At 47.8% G+C, this 18,463-nt stretch overlaps 6 protein-coding genes across 6 annotated transcripts; 3 read left to right on the forward strand and 3 right to left on the reverse strand.

Annotated features, from left to right (window-relative positions):
* Positions 1 to 145: 145 nt before the first annotated feature.
* Positions 146 to 2,452, reverse strand: I303_102903 (uncharacterized protein; the record flags this gene model as incomplete). Its single annotated transcript, XM_018406250.1, has 11 exons — positions 146 to 203; positions 330 to 546; positions 643 to 832; positions 926 to 1,080; positions 1,155 to 1,202; positions 1,269 to 1,422; positions 1,510 to 1,680; positions 1,751 to 1,842; positions 1,953 to 2,059; positions 2,155 to 2,217; positions 2,328 to 2,452. 11 exons carry the CDS (start codon positions 2,450 to 2,452, stop codon positions 146 to 148), a joined length of 1,380 nt encoding a protein of 459 aa, XP_018264744.1.
* Positions 2,453 to 2,935: 483 nt separating this feature from the next.
* I303_102904 (uncharacterized protein) lies at positions 2,936 to 4,783 on the forward strand (the record flags this gene model as incomplete). Its single annotated transcript, XM_018406251.1, has 4 exons — positions 2,936 to 3,045; positions 3,219 to 3,573; positions 3,729 to 3,975; positions 4,275 to 4,783. 4 exons carry the CDS (start codon positions 2,936 to 2,938, stop codon positions 4,781 to 4,783), a joined length of 1,221 nt encoding a protein of 406 aa, XP_018264745.1.
* A 189-nt stretch (positions 4,784 to 4,972) lies between these two features.
* On the reverse strand, positions 4,973 to 6,626 carry I303_102905 (uncharacterized protein; the record flags this gene model as incomplete). The annotated part of the gene is made up of 9 exons (XM_018406252.1): positions 4,973 to 5,117; positions 5,246 to 5,288; positions 5,429 to 5,614; positions 5,774 to 5,834; positions 5,930 to 5,983; positions 6,052 to 6,110; positions 6,219 to 6,380; positions 6,451 to 6,490; positions 6,564 to 6,626. 9 exons carry the CDS (start codon positions 6,624 to 6,626, stop codon positions 4,973 to 4,975), a joined length of 813 nt encoding a protein of 270 aa, XP_018264746.1.
* A 519-nt stretch (positions 6,627 to 7,145) lies between these two features.
* On the forward strand, positions 7,146 to 11,584 carry I303_102906 (uncharacterized protein; the record flags this gene model as incomplete). The annotated part of the gene is made up of 18 exons (XM_065968651.1): positions 7,146 to 7,254; positions 7,331 to 7,549; positions 7,616 to 7,709; positions 7,781 to 8,114; positions 8,188 to 8,326; positions 8,383 to 8,472; positions 8,526 to 8,696; positions 8,749 to 8,900; positions 8,951 to 9,001; positions 9,064 to 9,234; positions 9,298 to 9,411; positions 9,476 to 9,900; positions 9,954 to 10,035; positions 10,095 to 10,161; positions 10,232 to 10,335; positions 10,406 to 10,498; positions 10,558 to 10,673; positions 10,753 to 11,584. The coding sequence occupies 18 exons, from the start codon at positions 7,146 to 7,148 to the stop codon at positions 11,582 to 11,584; spliced, it is 3,363 nt and encodes a 1,120-aa protein (XP_065824723.1).
* A 511-nt stretch (positions 11,585 to 12,095) lies between these two features.
* On the reverse strand, positions 12,096 to 14,107 carry I303_102907 (uncharacterized protein; the record flags this gene model as incomplete). The annotated part of the gene is made up of 5 exons (XM_018406254.1): positions 12,096 to 12,596; positions 12,661 to 13,205; positions 13,265 to 13,626; positions 13,754 to 13,835; positions 13,903 to 14,107. The coding sequence occupies 5 exons, from the start codon at positions 14,105 to 14,107 to the stop codon at positions 12,096 to 12,098; spliced, it is 1,695 nt and encodes a 564-aa protein (XP_018264748.1).
* A 1,108-nt stretch (positions 14,108 to 15,215) lies between these two features.
* I303_102908 (uncharacterized protein) lies at positions 15,216 to 18,463 on the forward strand (the record flags this gene model as incomplete). Its single annotated transcript, XM_065968652.1, has 12 exons — positions 15,216 to 15,263; positions 15,320 to 15,579; positions 15,656 to 15,786; positions 15,844 to 15,934; positions 16,013 to 16,595; positions 16,671 to 16,805; positions 16,871 to 17,003; positions 17,068 to 17,348; positions 17,406 to 17,730; positions 17,787 to 17,908; positions 17,972 to 18,234; positions 18,304 to 18,463. 12 exons carry the CDS (start codon positions 15,216 to 15,218, stop codon positions 18,461 to 18,463), a joined length of 2,532 nt encoding a protein of 843 aa, XP_065824724.1.

The raw sequence follows: 18,463 nt of genomic DNA on the forward strand, positions 1-18,463 counted from the left end.
ATGTGTCCGTATGTCCCCAACATTCTGCTGTTGGCTTCTTTTTATCCTCTGTCTTCCTATGCGCCTCTGTTCCGTGGGTGATGATATGAATATGTTGACTAATCCTACACTCGTTCGACTGTTTGACACGTGCCCCAGATTTTCCTCATAACCCAGCGGCCATACTCAGAGCACTTAGCGACGCATCAGGGTTATACGAGTAGCTGAATGTGCAATGCATCAGCTGATACTCTTTACTTCGGATAAAGCGAGCATTGCACACGATGAAAACAGGAATGCCAAGGGAGAACGTTATGACGGGGTGGATAGGTAAATTGTAATCAACTCACTTGAAACATTGCTGTTGTAGTTGATATTCTGCCTTCCTTCTGAGCGGATTCGGATCATATTCTGGACCGGGTCTATCTATCTGTAATTCTAACACGAGGTCATACGAGCGAGCTTCGTTGACTTTGAAATGGATAGATCCTTTTAGTCGTTCGCCCTTGTTCGCTGCTAATGGCTCAGGCAGGAGTAATCGCGCTTGCTGCCAATGTGTCCTGGCGGCTGCGTTGATGTGAAGGATAGCACTGCTGTCAGCTTATATCCCCTGAGCTGTGGAAAGGTCCGAAGGGTGAAGGGGATTATACACAGATGACATACCGCTCGGACCAGTTGAGAGTTTCACTGCTAACCCGTCTTTGGGCGGTGCGGGCGTAGGACCCGGATTGAGCGGACTTTCTTGAGACATCCATTGCCAGTTGCTCCCGGAATTTATGGGGTAGTCCCATGCGGCGTCTTCGGTGAGAGGCAGTGGACGAGGATAGAAGTCGAGGTCGAACCATGATGCGAGCTATATCGATACGTAATTCAAAATTAGCTCAGTCCAACTGATGAAGGCTGGTCCATAGATGGCGAGTGTGTAGTCAAGTCAGATTAGACTCACGCCGTGTATCAAGGCTGTACGATGAACGACGAAATCGACCGGGATGGAGAACTCGAGTAGATCTTCCTTGGTGCAAGTATAGAAGTCGAAAGATTTGGGTGCGCAGGGAGTGGAGATCAATGAAGTGGGCGGGAACATGCCTACGACTGGTTGGGCTGCATGTGCATCGTCACATATCAGCTGGAGCTCAGGATGAGGACGACGAATAGCCCAGTAGGGAGGAGCTCACCGAATACCTCGGCGCGAGCAGCAGGATATAACTCCTTAAAATCGGTGCCTAAAGGTAATCATCAGCATTACAAGCGGCTCATAGGTAAGGCTTGTCCCATGATGCGTGACTTACCGAAAAGCGTGGTATTGAAGAATTGGGCCTTTTGATCCGTCTCATTGTACAGCGCTTCGTCAGAGAACGGGCAAAAGAACACATGGCCTGCTGAGGGGAGAAGCTGGCCGCCTGGTTTCAGGAAGAGATCTCGGGCTAGTATGAATGATTCGACCTGTCCCAGCGAGAGAATCACGTTAGTCCAGGGCACAAGCAGGAGATTACGCAAGATCCATATTCGGTTCCAAATGTCAAAACGCACCATTCTTTCATGCAGGAGCATCACCCCTATCGGTTCCGAAATTATCGTATCCACTTTCCCATGTTCAAGAACCTGTCTTTGTACTGTGTCGTCCTCTACCATCCCTCTCACGATCCGTATACGATCTTTCAGATGCGCATTGTTCTTCCCGGCATTGGCAGCTTTGATTAACTGCACGACAACATTTCAGCTCAATGTTCAGATTGTAGTACTGTCGAACACAGCTGTGTATGTGACGTACAATTTCAATCTTCTCAGCCATCGAAGAAGCCTCCAAGGCAATCACTTCTTTCGCGCCGGCTTGAGCAGACATATACGATAGAATGCCGGAGCCTACAGCGAAGATCAAAATGCGAAAGTTGGGCCTTAGTCAGCGCAGGTGATCACAGAGCCACATCTAAATATTGGGGTAAACTGAAGGAATCAGACCCTTTCAAACTCACCTGCACCTACATCAAGGACGATCTTATCCTTGAACGCTACTTCGGCATTTCCTAATATAGCTTTCCTGTAAGTCCCTGTTCGGGATATATCACCTATCATATTGGCTCTATTAGACCACATCCACATCGTATGGTCAGCTTTTTCCTCAAGTGTGTAATATCTTGAAAGTCCAGTAAGATATAAGGTGAGAGAAACGCTCACTGGTTCTGCAAAGACGAGTAAAAGTTGAAGTAAAAGTCGTGGTCTTTGTTACTTCCATCTTTCCTATTTGTCCGCCATCCGCCGTTCATTGATCAGCAACCAGCGTCTCAATCATGAGGCACGAGCAGCACGAGGATGGGAGACCAGGCTAGCCGCTTGGGGGTCGGACTTACTTGTCATCTGATTTCTGTTTGATGACATGTGCATGTCCATTTGAGGTACTTCCATCATGCTTGGTGCCCCTATTGCCTGTATATTTGCCATGACTGTTGATATCGCCGTCAACTTCGATGTCCATCATGTCGCAATTCGCCTTTGATATTCGAGAGCTAATTCAAGTTGGGTGAGGTGACGAAGAGGCACGAAGAGGGATGTTGAGCAATAAATTGAAAAGGGACGGCTGGGAGCTTCCAGCGGCGAGTGCAAGAGATGATTGACACTGATTTCGAGCTCGAAGACTGCGATGGAAGATTCGATCTCGCTTTGATCTTCTCCGTAACACAGCTAATGACCAAAAAAAGAGAAACAAATTGTATTGTAGATTCCTTTGACACACACAGAGACACCCACCTGAAAACAAGCCAACACGTGGGCGATAACTCGCTAAAGCTAGTCAAAATGTGGGGTCTCCATTGTCATACCGGCGATAACAGTCACCGAGATGGACAAATGGACGCACTCTCCCTTCGCAGTCTATATACAGTATAGCTTAGCTCGTCTCCTAGCAATTGGTCATAATCCGTTGAAAGGAATATACTCTTCTTCGACCCCATGACTAAATATGGTGACTCGCATCGATCCTATGTTCTTACCAGCTCACGGAGCAGCCTCGCCCGACGTGCATGCTCAAGCGCGCGAAAGAGAGGAAATTAACTTAGCAACCGTGAACGTGTGAGCTGAGCAGCGATCCATTCTCCTTCCCCACTCGAATTTTCATCTGACACGTATCACGCGAAATGATCTCAGATACAGATCAATATTCTCATAACGCTGCACTTGACTGAGATGCACTGCATTCCACTGAATTTAACTCGACTGACTAGTGACCTGGGTTGTGATTGTAGGCGGTACGACAACGGCACTCAATCTACCACCCCTTCAATGATCCCAAACCCATTCCCCGCCAATCCGTATCGCGAGAAACCCTGGGCGGAACGCAAGACTCGCCTAATAGACTGTCTCCTCAGTACAGGCGACCTAGACATCATAGGCTTCCAAGAAGTCCTGCATAGCCAACTACTAGATCTTCGATCCCTGCTTGGGAGCAATTATGGTCATGTAGGTGTAGGAAGGGATGATGGGCAACAAACTGGGGAATATAGTCCGATATTCTACGATCAGAGGAAGTTCGGACTGGTAAAATGGGGTACTATCTGGTTATCGCCCACTCCGGAAAGACCGTCCAAAGGATGGGATGCTGTGAGTTTGAAGAGCACATGGTTGTTCGTTTCCCGTCGACTATATGCTGGCTCTTGACTCTTGTCTGTACTTCTCGTTGCTCTTTGAACTGCTGACTCTAGTATGTTTGAGATGCGACGCTAACTTGATACACGTGTGATCAATCGAATCGATAGGCATTACCGAGGATAGCGACTTTCCTCACGCTTCGACGACGGACAGCCTCAAAACCACGTAAAGACACAGGGGACGGGCATAGGGGTCTCATTCATGCCGTTAATACGCATTACGATCATCTCGGCCTGAAAGCCAGAGCACAAAGTAGTCTCTTGATAAGGTCGCAAATATACGAATGGGTTAAGAAGGTGGAGCGGGAAGAGCAAGTAAGGGCGGAAGGTCCGGTGATTCTTTTTGGTGATTTCAGTGAGTACCGTACAGTACATAGCCGCTAGTCGTCCTTCCAAGCTTGAGACGAGTGACGAGTGACGAGTGTCGAGTGTCGAATAAGAGTGAAGAGTAAAGAGTGGAGAGAAAGGTTCATTAGATGAGTCCAGTCGAAGTGGTGTTGGTGAAGGCGATGGTGATGGTAATACGTGGATCCTCGCGCATGCGAACGCGAATATACCTACGGGAACAATCGAGATAATAGACAGACACCGTAGACGCCGACTCTAACGCTGAGGCTGACGCTGCTCCCGTTGAATCATATTCGTCTTGTCCAGATTCACCACCCACCGAAGAGGGATATCGAAATATAACCTCTCCCCACGCTTTACAATCTAATCAACCTTCTTTTTATTTCCTCGACTCGTACACCCACTTGAAAAGACCGGATGGAGGAGGAGATGGAGATGGAGGTGCAGCGCAAACGCGGCCATATGGACCGGAACATACTTACACGGATTTCGTGCCTCCGGGAAGCAAGAATCAGACTAGGATAGATTTCGTCATGCTTGGTGGGGAGATACCGACGGGACACAGTCACAGCGAGAGTGAGGCAGAAGATGAAGGGGGAGACCAATCAAGCGGGAATGGAATTCAAGACGCGAATAAAAACACATACGCGGATAGGGATGTTCATGAGAGGATACAATTCTTCAGAGCCAGAGCTAGGGGAGGTTGGAAAATACAGAACTACGCTTGTATAGATAATTTCGTAGAAGGTGATAGTGCAGGATGGACAGGTAGATGGAGTGATCATAGAGCTGTGAGGGTTTCGATTTCCAGGTAGAGGTGATATAAAGCTCGATCATCAGTTTATGGTTCAGTCATCCGTGTTTGGTAGAGCTTTGGTCACTCGTCGATCTGTATTTCTACACTGTGAACGCCAGCATGCATGCAAATGAGAATGAGCCGAGTACATCTATGTGTTCTATATATCTGGGTCGAGTGGTCCGAGGATGTGAGGATCTATTATTGTTTAGCTGTTGGTTGGGGTAGTTGGTCGCGGTGTAGCTTCCCCTCCTTTGGAATTGACCGGCGTATTTGCTCCTGATGGTCCGAATGAATTGACGGGCGGTACATCTCCTTGACTCCCGTCTGGTCCGAAGGAATTTATGTATGCGCTGAAAAGTATCGCGTAAGTCAACGTCAGCTAAGCTCATTCGTGTTTTTTATCCGGGTTCAGTCGGAGATGGGAGGATGGAAAATGCAATAGCTACTGCAATCAGATCAAAAGAAACAACAAGCTCACTTGAAGAAATGTCGCCATGAAGCTTTCGACGGTGTATAGTGGCCTGAACGACATCGATCTTGGCGTCAGTGAAGTGCACGATTTCACCCTTGGATCATGAAAGACCGCTTAGGTAGATTCCTCTATATATCTAACAATGTTGCGTAATAGAACATTCTTGGGTACTGGGAATCGTGAACTCACCGCCATCGTGCAACTCCACTCGCGAATTCTCACATTTGTCCACTAACGTCTGACTCCGTTCTATCGTTATCAGGGTATCGTTCTTCCCGCAGACATGCAAGGTAGGTAAGGAAGCTGGTAATGGGAAATAAGGTGTGAAGTCGTGTGATTCTGCTTTAGGTAAGAACCCTCCCACGAAGATAGCGACTACGTAATAAGCACAGATGTCTTTGGTATCAGCTAGCGAATCTGGGATCATCACTAAGATCATAACAGCAGGTGTAGCTGAGGACAATCATAACCATGACCATAACAAGGACAGCGATAACGCGAGTGACAACGACAACAACAAACAGGTTGACGTACATTTGAATTTCGGTAAAGGTGGTTCGGAAGAGAAATTCGGATGTAACCCTGGTTTCTCCAGCTATGTTTGACAATCGACCGATGGAACGTTAGCATCGGCATGGACTCTTTTCTACAGTCGATACATCATGGGGTTTGCTTATTGTTGTAACTCACAAGTGCAGATAATATAGCTGCCATACCAGCTCCTTGCGAGAATCCCATTATGCCCTGCTCATCAGATATCATGAGCTTTCCTAATCATGCTTCTGAAAGCGGACGTCGGAGATGAGGCTCACATCGAACGGCTCATTTTTCGATAGGTAATCATGCAAATAAGCAACAGTCTCATCGAATTCTAATAATACACACATACAGGCTGGTAAGCTTAATTGTATGATTGGCTGTATGTCCAAGCAAAGCAAAGCAGGACAGAACAGAACAAAGTAAGGCTCGCTCTACTCACTCCGATACGTCTTCATCTCGTTGGCCGTGACCCACCATGCTCGCGGTGTAGTCTCGGGCGTCTGAGCAGTCTCGTCGGTCGTAGCATTCGAACCGAATTGATCTAGATTATCGGACCATGGCAAATCGGCTTTCTCCACTACGACAGGAGGTTCCAGGAAGACTGTATATGTAGCGCATTACAGAGGGTCCGGTCAGCTGAAGGCATGTGTGCTGGCCATGAGATAATTTACCAAATTCAACGTCTTTGCATGTCTTTCGGACTGCTCCGAGCTATCACAAGGCATCTTCAAGATTTAGCTGGAACCCAAACGAAGTGTATGCGGATACGTGGAGGCCGGCATACCTGTTTTGAGTATATGTAAGAGTTCTGAGTGAATCCGCAAAGCGCCAAGACTCTGAGAGGCATCTTGTCTGAATGATCTTTCGGTTCTGTATGTTCGTATGGGCCTTTCTATAATAGCGGACGCATCTGATTATGCGAAGATGCAAACGCAAACTAGGTACTTGTCGATTTATTATTGTTATCGAAAGAAACGACGCGGAAGAGTTCCGTAATTTCGGGAAAAGCTTTGAGATACACAAATACAAATATATACAAATGCACATAAATGCACATACAAATCAATTTGCAATTCAGAATCCTAATCCTCCGATGAATTTGTATTTCTTGCTTAGAAACGGCTTTCCATGCGGATGCCACGATTCCAGGGTCACGCGTGTGGTTTGTCGATCGGTAAATGCGTAAACATGAGATCGAGCGGACATGACGTGTGTTACAAGCAATCAAGTAATGTTTTGGATTCAAAGTACTGTAGAAGGAAATGGCATGAAATGAACCGACGATAATTTCATACCACGTTCACTTCTTCCTTCCACAGACCATACCATTTCAGCGCAGAACGATTGGTCCTTCGCATTTGCCAATATGGAGGACAAGAAGCCCTCTTCATTGGCTCTTGCTCACAACGGGGCTTCTGTATCGAACAAAGCCAAATATCCGTACTTGGCTTCCCTCAATGCGGCTCAAGTAAAAGGTGAGCTAAGCAGTGCTAAACACTTAAAGTGGATATACTGTCCGCTCATCATTAACCCAACCGTGTCTGCGTCCAGCCGTAACTTCATCGCCTGAGATACCGCTTCAGATTCTGGCTGGTCCAGGATCAGGCAAAACACGAGTCCTGACCTCCAGAGTCGCATATTTGGTCCAACACCATGATTTTAGGCCGTACGAGATTGTCGCTGTCACATTCACCAATAAAGCTTCGCGGGAAATGAAGAAGCGATTACAAAGTTTATTGGGGGAAAAACAAGCTGATAATTTGGTATTGGGTGAGCTGAATTGCATCCCCTCTGCGTCGAGAATCATCAGCTAATAACAGTCAATCGTCAACAAAGGCACATTCCACGCTACTTGTGCTAAATACCTAAGGCGATACGCTCAGCTTATTGACATACCTAATAACTTCATTATCGCAGATGCGGAGGACTGGTGAGCCGAGCCGTATCCCCCTGACCTCAGTAGAATGTAAAGCTGACTACATGATGACGATGCGGTCGCAGCAAGAAGATTATGTCGACGCTGCTCAAGGCACGTAAAGAGTCCTTAGAGGCGTCCCGGATCGCTTTGAAGGAAGGAGCCGTCTTGTCTGAGATAAGCAAGGCCAAAGCGAAGGAAGAATCACCTGATCAGATGGCCATTCGAGCAGCACAAGACCCGTCATCCTCGACTTCGACATTAGCAGTGATAGCAGAGCTTTATGCGGAGTACGAAGCGAATCTGCGAGAGAGCAATTCGCTGGACTTTGATGATTTGCTAGTGTTTGGCTTGAGACTGTTTAGGACGGCTCCTAGGATATTGGATAGTTGCAGACATATCCTGGTGGATGAGTTTCAAGTGAGCTACTGCTTTTCCCGCGACAACAATTGTATTGCGTGTACAGCTCGAGCTGATACTAGGTCCTTCTTAGGATACAAATATCACGCAATACGAGCTGATGAAGTGTTTCGCAAAAGCTCATGGAGGAGTCAGTGTAGTTGGGGATCCGGATCAGTCGATATACGGTTGGAGGTCCGCAGAGATTGAGAATCTGAACAAGATGACTAGCGGTAAGCAGGCATGCTCCCTTGATCTCGCTTTCACAAATGACTTACTCCGAGTATAGACTTCCCCGGCGTGCAGGCTATCTATCTTGAGGAGAACTATCGTTCGACAGGATCGATCCTCTCAGCAGCTCATGCAGTCGTATCACAAGGTGAGCCTGATCCAAATAGCAGTAAGGCTAGATGTAGCTGAAATTTTGGACAGATCGTGAACGAATACCAAAGAACCTTTTCACATCCCACCCACGAAGTACCCCTGCAACTCTCAAAGTCTTTAGCACTCCAGTGATAGAAGCGAGCTTTATAGCTTGGGAGATCAAGAGACTTATAGCATATTCGGGCGGCACGCTCAATTATGGGGATTTCGCGATCCTACGTAAGTCGACCTATGGTCTGCACCAGATGTAGGCTGAAGGGATCATTGATAGTACGGTACAATGCACTCTCGCGAGTGATCGAGTCGACGCTGCAGAAAGATAGTATACCAAATAGGATTGTAGGGGGACACAAGTTCTTTGAGCGGATGGAAGTCAAGGATTTATTGGCGTATTTACAGCTGGCGGACAATCCCGATTTCACCGTGAGCTGGCTGTTCCAACGTGAATTCACCGGCAGCTGACAGCTTTCAAGCCGGCTTTTGTCCGAGTCGTCAACGTACCTAAACGATCGATAGGTGACAAGGTAGGGTCAAGTCACATGGGACATTCCGGAACCTGGGATTATCGAGCTGACCATCGAGTTAGTCTGTATCGGACATCCTGAACGCCGCCAAATCAGCGAAGATATCGCCTATGGAGTTGTGCGAGAGGATTATCGATGGAGAACCGCTGCCCAGTGGACTCAAGGCAGGCATCAAGAGGAATCTGGGGACTTTCGTTGGTGCGGTGAGGAAATTGCGGAGAGCAGCTGAGAAGGTCAGCTGTCTTTTCCTCATGTCTCAGGATTGAGCGCACACGAAGCTGACAAGATTTATGCAGGGCTCCTCCGTTGCTGATTTGATACGCCTTGTCATCGAGAAAACCGGGTATGAAGAATACCTCCGGGCTTCACAGCAAGACTTCGACTCCAGATGGGAGAATGTTCAAGAATTAGTATGTCCACTATGGAAGCCGGTCTCGTTCCTGCACATTAGCACATCAGCTGATGACAGTGTAGATATCATACAGTGTGATCGTGTCAGAAGAACAAGCTCGCATAGCTGGCGGTGTACAAGAAGAAGACGACGGATTTATGCCTGCCAATTCAGCCGCGGTGGAAGCGATAGTCAATCGAGCTCAAGTGGAAGAGAAGCTCAAATCGGAGGGGCAATTCCATCCGTTGTTCAGAAGACAATCTTCAGCAGGTGAAAGTAGTAGAAGTCGAAGTAGATCTGCCTCGGTCTCTTTGCCTCCGAAAGGCAAAGTCAACAGGACCAGCAATAGCAGAAGAAGATCTTCGAAAGAAGATGGAGTAATCGAGATCCTTGACAGTGACGAAGAGGTGGACGCGAAACCTAAGATCGAAGTTGAGGATGTCAAGCCGAGAGTGAAGACGGCAGTAACGGATGGTCTAGTGGATGATCTGGCCAATGCCACTGAAAGGTGAATTACGAATCGAGGTGTTGATTATGATGGATGGCTGATATTAGTGACAGTATGACACCATTAGCGTTCTTCCTGCAGACTTCCATGCTGTCGACTGATACAGATGGGGGCGAAGATGACAAGGAGAAACCTGTCAGTAGATGTTCAATTGCGAGTTAGGCCGAGCTCAGCTGACAGTTCTCATGCTGCAGAAAGTCACAATTACCACTGTTCATGCTGCCAAAGGCCTGGAATGGCCTGTGGTATTCATCCCTGCCGGTGAGTCAACATTCGTCGCAGTCCGATCCAGGGATTTCCGAATCAGTAGCTGATAAGAGTTTCCTTGCAGTCGAACAGGGTACTTATCCTTCGTACCGTTGTGTCGAGGCTCATGAAATAGCGGAGGAGAGGAGATTACTCTACGTTGCAATGACAAGGGCTCAGAACTTCTTGGTCAGTTTTTGCATCCAAAATTACCTTCACGCGATTGGATCCTGCAGCAAGCTGACGAGATAGGAAATAGACCATGTCATATTGCCAATTCCGTATGATGGGCGGAGAAGAAAACGATAAGGAGACGAGTGAATTCGTAGCAATGGTTCAAAGGCATCAGCCAGTCAGTCGAATGTCTTGGTCGATGGAAGCCAGTCAAGCTGATATACATACACGACACAGGGCCTTTTGTCTACGAATCTGCCCGATGTGGATCTCGCCGTCAGGCGATATATCTCTACGATGTTAGCGCGACCTCATCCAGATGAAGATGAAGCTAAGGAAATGATAATGAAGCAGTGAGTGAAATAATCAAGTTTTCGATGGCTTGATGGTCAATGACCGAATGGAAGGCTAATTCATTGATGGCTTATCCAGTGTTCGAGCCGCTCCTCCGATGTCAACATGGGACGCCCCGGAACCACGAGATAAATATTCGAACAGATTCGCCCGGCGAGAAGTGACCAAAGCGACCCGTGCGGCCGAATACTGGGCTTCCGAGACAGACGAATACGCCTTGCCTGATAGTAACGGCAATGGGAGTGGGAGTGGGAGTAATCCGTATGCTCATCCGGTCAAATCGGGATTCACATCCGCTCGAATGGGATTGGGTTCAAGCCTGGGTTCTGCGGCTGTGGCAGCTAAATCAAGACAACCTGCTCCTGGATCAGGAACAATCCGAGATCGAGATCGAGATGAAAAAGCAAAACAGAAAGAAGTTGTAAAGATCAAATCGGCCAATAAAAATATACCTGATTTGGTACCTTTCACCTTCGGAACCCCGGATCCGGTGAAAGTCGATACGGATATTTCGTCTTTCCAGAAAGGAGGTCAAAATGCATTGGATTTCATGGCTACTTTGGGATTACCTCCTGATCCGCCGTTGATCTATCCGAATGCGAATCCGAACGCGAATGGGAATGGGAATAGAAGATCCAGTCCGTTTTTAGGACCAGGATCAGCTACGAGTGGTAGTCCGAAATTGGGTTCTAGTCCCCTTTTAGCTGGAGCAGGAAATGGGAGTGGAATGAGATTACCTGCTGTGCCTTCTACTTTATCACGAGGACTTTCTGCCTCTTCTTCTTCCGCAAGACCAGCGAAAACGACGACGACGACGACGACGACGAATGGGGGACCGACCAGAGGGACTAAAAGATTAGGTATGGGCCGACCTGCGCCGTATGGGACTAAGAGGACTAAAGAGGGATGAAAGATGAGCCGGAGTGTCAGAAGCAACGTGAAGTCGGACTCAACATAAAGAGGCACAAACAAGATCGAAAAGATACTTATTAGATGAACTCAAACATAACATAACATTAACACGAGGAAAGAGAGTATTGTATGAGTATGACCACAATATTGTTGTACTTCGTTCGTTCGCATGTGACCTTCCAACCGTTTGACGTACTATCATATTCATATGACATAGCTGACACAGAACGTAGCCTTAGCTTCATCAAGCAGCAGTACATTATGTTTGTAGCATGCTGCCATTTTGCATCCAGAAGTACCGTATAGAGACAAGCAACACTGCAATAACCACTTGAATGTTTGTTCAGACTATTATTGCACAGCATACAGGCATCGTGTGGTTTTATTGCGCCGAGACGCGTTTTCTGCATAGCATATTCGTTTAAGCAAAGAATTCAAAGAATGTATATAGTTGGCAGTTTCTATCATAAAGGGACTAAAGAGGAGGCAGGAAAGCACAGCACGGGGGATTACCAGATTCTAGTATCCAACAAAAGATCGTTGGTATGTTCTAAACCCAAACAAGCCTTCAAGAACTGTTCCAGGGCATTTCTCTGTCTGTTGAGAGAATTGACAACGTCTGTTCCAGGCTTGACGAGAGGCGCTTTGAGCATGTAAGAAAGCAAAGACAAGATACTGTAAAGCGGCTTGTATTCTCCATCCCCGTTATCGAGCGACTTGTATTGAACTCTAGTAAGAAGTTCAGCGAGGATAGCTAAGTCGAAGATCAGGGGAGTCGCCAAGAGGGAATCTTCACATTCGTTGAAGATGTTCATGACGTTTCGTCCACCCATAAGGAGTTCAGAGTAATACTCGTCGATAGCTCGTTTAGAGTCGCCGACGGCGGGAACGTGCTTGATGACTACGATATGGTCTGGGTGTTCGCCCTTCTTGGTGACTTCGCCAGACTCGGCGGTGAGCTCGGAAGCGGTCTTGTAAAGAACGTGATTGGCAGCTACCATGTCATCGACCTGTAAAGCAGAAGTCGGGTAAGCTAACGGTCTGCCGGATCAAGAGTAGGACTTAGCAGCTTACCACACTGGACTTGGAGATTTCCTTCGATCTGAATTGCCTGTGAGAAGACAAGTTCTTTCCGTCGTTGTTACCCAAATGGTTGTAGGAACTGATGGAAAGAGGCTTGATACCAGCGTTGACCAGGAACTCTGCCAAGACAGATTTGACTTTGGTCTGACCAGACTTGAAATCGTCTCCACCAATGAAGGTTTGATGTTTCTCGGCAAGCTCGATGCATCCAGGAACGAAGGTGTTCTGAGGAGATCCATTGATGAATGGAACCCCTTCGAGGATGGAAGCGACAGCGAACAAAGTTGACGGAGAAACTTCCTCGTGAGACTCCTTGATGGACTTAAGGAGGTTGTCGGAAGTATCGTTGACTCCCTCGATGATATCGGCGTATCGCTCAGTGTTGGCGGTCCACAAAACGACAACGGAGTCGAGGTCATTATCGGCTTTGAATTGTCGGATATCGTTTCTGATATGCTCGAGATGAGACTGCTTGTCGTCTCCCGGGATCAGGTTATCAGCTCGATCAGCTTGATTAGCAGCGATGAAGTCCGGGTCTGCATTGAGGCTCTGTCAGCTGTAGCATGGATTTGAAGGCTTCCACAATGCAGCTTACAGTAGATCGATGGAAGAGGCTTAACACCTTGCATGTGGGGAATAAGCTGTCTTTGCAAGTCCCACTCGAGAACCTTGGCACGAAGCATAGCCTGGACCATCTCAACACCGGAGATATCCCATCCGCCAATGACAAAGTCGTTAGGGTGGACCATAGGTAACATGTCGCTGATGGGGACGAACACGTCTTTACCGGTTTCGGGATCAACACCCAGTCGAACGGTAGAAGCTCTAACGACGGAACCGATGTAGTTGGGCTGTTGAAGTCCATCTTTAGTTCTCCAAGAGATCTGGTGTTTGTTGGCCAAGTGAGTAGCGAGGACAGTGGTACCGTTGTTTCCTCCGAGACCGACCAACATAAGACTGAGTGAAACATCAGCACGTGTTGGAGCAGTTGTTGCTTGCAAAAGACGAATCGCAGTAGCAGAGAAGGGCGTGTTAGACAAACGTATGGAAGGATGAAGGACGAGGGCAGGACGGGAACGCTTACCCGACTTTACCAACGTTGGACTTGGTGAAGAACTCGTAATTCTTTTCAGTCTTTTTGACCGTGAATTTTCCGTCGGCACCTTCTGCTCGGATTCAAGTTCATGAGCGTTGTCCTTAACTTGATGATCCATAGAAAGGATGTATACTCACTGACGACGTCCGCACCCCTATCGGTATACTTGGCTCTAATACCTTCTTCCTCATACTTGGTCGAGTCAGACTCGACCTTGATCAACCCGCCTTCGGGAGTCCTTCTGGCAGTTGCATGGACTTTTACTCCTCCGTTACCGTTGGCAACTGGAAGAGAGAAAGAGTCATGATGACCTGCAACTGGATCAAGAGCTGTAGGCGACATTGTTTCTGTTTTTGTTGTTGATGAATTTGTTTAACCCTAAGATCGAGGAAGGTGTTTAAAGTCGTATTAAAGCTGGGGCGGCGGTGTGTTTGATGCCGCTACATTATGACGAGAGAGACAAGATCAGCAATGATAATCTAAGTTGAAGAAGTATGACCGCGTAACGGAGATAGGGATGTCAGGGAAAGGAATCGCATCGAGATCTGGTCTCGATTATATGGGAAGGACGATGGATGATAAGGCTTACCGGTACGAGTTGTGAGCGCTGCAAAGACTGTTTGAGAACATATATGTTTGCCCGTAGGCTGTTACTGTATGATAGGAGACTGCTTAAAGCTAAGGATGCTATACGCAAGAATGTATGGATAGTGAATCGAAAAAGTAGAAAGAAGAAAGAGAGAAGGGGATCGAATGTTTGGTCTTGTTCTTTATATGAATTCTGGTTTCTGAACAAGCAAGATAAAGGGGTACTTGCGTAGGCTGTGCAGTCTTTACTTTATGGTTTACGTTTCGTGATTAGCTTAAATTGAATTCCGCGATATCCGCTTCAACGTGTTTTCCTTGTGCTTCTGGTCTCTTGCTTCTCTTCTGATCTGATGGATGTAACGCTTTGTCTGCCTTTTGTCCGCTCGCTCATCTGTCCCACTTTGATCTGGGTCTATTCCTGCTATATACATATCCCCAAAACGTGTTATCCTCCTTGTTTGCAAAAGGGAAGGAGACGTGGCGTTACATGTTTTTCTCTGTCTTTGTTATCTCTCTTTGATTAGTCTTAAATCGCACAGATCCCTTTGATAAAGTGCTCGGGCCCCTGGTTCTCCTTGTTTAGCCCCTTGGGAACCAGACTTACCCTGACTGACCGTTTACCCTCAAAGGCATTCGCGGCCTCCCGTATTTTGTTTCCGCCATTTGGCGAAATGTAATATCAGACTGGGCACCAGAACACAATATCAGTCTCACTCTCACCTTCATCGGTGAGGTCCGCGTTGATTGTTGATCTATCGTCATCCGAATCTCGTCCATCTGCCCACTCTGGGTGTGTAGAATATCATACGAGACATTCATCCTGAGAGCGGTAGCATCTGAGCCAAAAGAGTCACCAGCCAAGATGGCGGCTCTCAACAGGCTGTCTCAGCGGATCATAGAGAACTTTCAGGTCAGCTGTTTAATGCCCTATCTCGAGCAGAAACTAGCTGACGATCGTGACTACAGGAAACGACGAGAGATCTTTCACTTTTGACGGGTAACGGCCCCTCGACAACACCGTATGATCTAAGCGATGATAGACTCAAGGAAATTTCGACATTGCTGGATAGTCGGATCGAACGAGAAAGACTGGAGGGCATGAAAAGGATCATAGCTGGGATATCGAAAGGCAGGGACATGGAGGGATTCTTCGCTCAAGTTGTCAAGAATGTCGTCAGTCCCAGCATAGAGATCAGAAAGCTGGTATACATATATCTTCTGAGATTGTGAGTCCGCTCTCTGCGGTGTACATCACAGCCTCCGAAACATATCGGGCTACTGGCTTATCATTTGCAAATCTAGTGCATCGACAAACTCGGATTTACTATTGCTTTCAATCAATACTTTCCAGAAAGACCTTTCAGATCCCTCTCCATTGATACGGTCAATGTCCCTGAGGGTTTTGACCTCCATACGAGTACCAGTAATACAAGGTGAGCTGAAATGTCCGGCCGACTGTCTAGACGTCAGCTGATAAATTACGCGTTTAGGTATTGTAATGCTTGGACTCAAGAAGCTAGTCACCGATCGAAACCCATGGGTCAGGAAGACAGTGGCAGGGGGCTTAGCCAAAGTATACGAGTGAGCTGCTGTTTCATCACCTTGACCGGTGCTACCGGACCCGATGGTAAGACAGCCGCTAATGAGCTTGTCCCTTAGGATGGACTCAAGCTCTTTACCTCAGCTTATCCCCCTTTTACAAACCCTCTTATCCTCCCCTTCACCCTTGACACTCGGCGCAACTCTCACAGCATTCACCGAGATATGTCCTGACAGACTCGACCTGCTTCATCCGTACTATCGACACATCATCAAGCTGTTAGTAGATGCAGACGAATGGGGTCAATCAGTAGCTCTCTCTGTTCTAACTCGTTACGCCAGAGTGATGCTTGAACAACCCCCCAATTCAGGTTCAGTCGACCCTTCCACAATACCGCCTGTTGCGCCAAAGGAGAACGGAGACGGAGAAAGTGAGGATGAATTCTCGGGAATTGACGAGGATTTAGCGATGTTCTTGCATTTCATCAAGCCGCTCTTCCAATCTCGAAATCCGGCTGTCGTTTTGGCCACGGCCAACGCGTACTATCATCTAGCGCCATCTTCGCATACGATCATAGGTCAAGATCTGCTGGTGAAACCCTTACTCAGACTAGCAGGTAGCTCTAGTGATCGCAGGGTCGGGAAAGAGGCGGTCGGCGCGTTGACATGGGAGGTTTTGGCTTCCATGGCGGAACAACGACCTGTAAGTGAACATCCTTTCGGTGCATCCCCCTAACATCGGCTGACGAGCGAATCTGACTTGTGCAATGCTTGGTAGTGGCTCTTCAAAAAGCATCATGAATCGTTCCTCCTGCATTCTGCGGATTCGACTTTCATCCAGGAATCGAAGCTGCGCGCGTTGATCGCTTTGGTAGACAAGGAAAACGCTCAAGTCTCGTTGCGAGAATTCAAGGTAAATTAATCACAATCGCGACCTCACCAACATAGCATCAGAAAGTTGATTACGGTCTCTCGCAGCATTACATCCGCTTTCCAGAAACGTCGACCGCTGAGGAGGCGGTCAGGGCACTAGGCTACATCGTTAGATCACAGCCTGAAGTAGCAGCTAGCGGATTGAGGAGTCTCATGAAGCTCTTGAAGAGCCAAAGAGGTAAGATTCAACACAAGAGTAGCCCATGCTTCCCTTGTCCTCGCCGCTGATCCTGTGATATCAGATACACTAGTAGCTCAAGCGGTCATTGTTCTCAAATCCGTAATCTTGTCTACCTCCCTCGGATCAGCCCTTCCGTCCCCTCAGAAATTGGTTGCCAAATTGGCGAGACAATTGGATGGAATCACAAATCCTAAAGCTAGAGCATCAGTGTACTGGCTTGTTGGGCAATTTGCTGCTGCCGAGCCGTCCACTGAGTCCGAGAAGAAGGGTTTGGGATGGGAAGGTGTCGAGTTGTGGGTTCCCGATATACTCAGGAAAGGTATCAAGGGTTTCACCGACGAGGTAAGTCAGCTAGGTCTCCCTGATCCGCCCAGTAGCTGATATAAAATGATACTCCAGGCGTCGCAATCAAAGTTACAAATAATCACCCTAGCTTCGAAGTTGCTGGTCTTGTCGCCGTCTTCGAGTCAATTGAACCTTATGAGCACATACTTGTTCAGCTTGGCAAGGTATGACTCCGATTACGACGTCAGAGATCGAGCAAGATTCCTACATGCTCTCTTGAGGGGTGTAAGAGATGACAAAGTCCCCACTACCAATGGCAGGGAGCAGGATACCGCATCCGATGAAGACGAGGAAGACAGAGGTGGAGTGGTCTTGAGAAGAGAACAGGTCAAAGTCGTCCTATTGGGTAAGAGGGAAATTGGCAGTTCCGTTGAGACGCGTAAGTCAGCTGTTCATGCACTCGCGGGCTTTGAACTGAAATGGTATTGGGAGCAGGCATTGCAAGCGACTACCAAGTAGGATCGATGTCTAGAATCACCGGAAAGAAGTTGAACGGATATGAAGATCTGCCTGAATGGACAGATGATCCGACCGATTCATCTCTAAGAGATTCTGAGGTGAGCTTGAATTACTTCTGGCACCATGATCGCGAGAACTCTAGCTCATAAGGGCTTGAGCAGTTTGAAGACCCTCAACCACCTACACAACTCCCAGCACCCATATCCAATTATCCCATCCCACCTTCCGGCGCCTCGAACGTAGCTGTATCGCGCCAAGGTGTCTCGCCAGCAGCTTCATCGCCTGCCGGCTCATATCCTCGCAATATGACTCTTTCACTGAACCCGAATAATGTGACGGCCACGGCTGCTAAAGGCAAATTCCAGGATCTGGATGCGTTCTTGAATAGTGAGAGTGAGAGTGATGAAGAAAAGGACAGCGAGAGGTGAGTAATCGCCCGACGGGAAACACGATTAACTTGCGTATGTCGAGGCTGACCCATTACTCCTGATAGCGACGATGCCCCGCAACCGCCTCGGGCGGTCACTGCGCCGCCGAGAAGTGCGATCGTTCCCGAGTATGACGAGGATACGTCGGAGGAAGAGTCTGAAGAGGAACAAAGTGATGATGATAGTGAGAGCGAGGACGATGAACGGGCGGCTCTGTATCGGTAG

Source organism: Kwoniella dejecticola, chromosome 3 (genome assembly GCF_000512565.2).
Source record: "Kwoniella dejecticola CBS 10117 chromosome 3, complete sequence".
Lineage (NCBI taxonomy): Eukaryota > Fungi > Basidiomycota > Tremellomycetes > Tremellales > Cryptococcaceae > Kwoniella > Kwoniella dejecticola.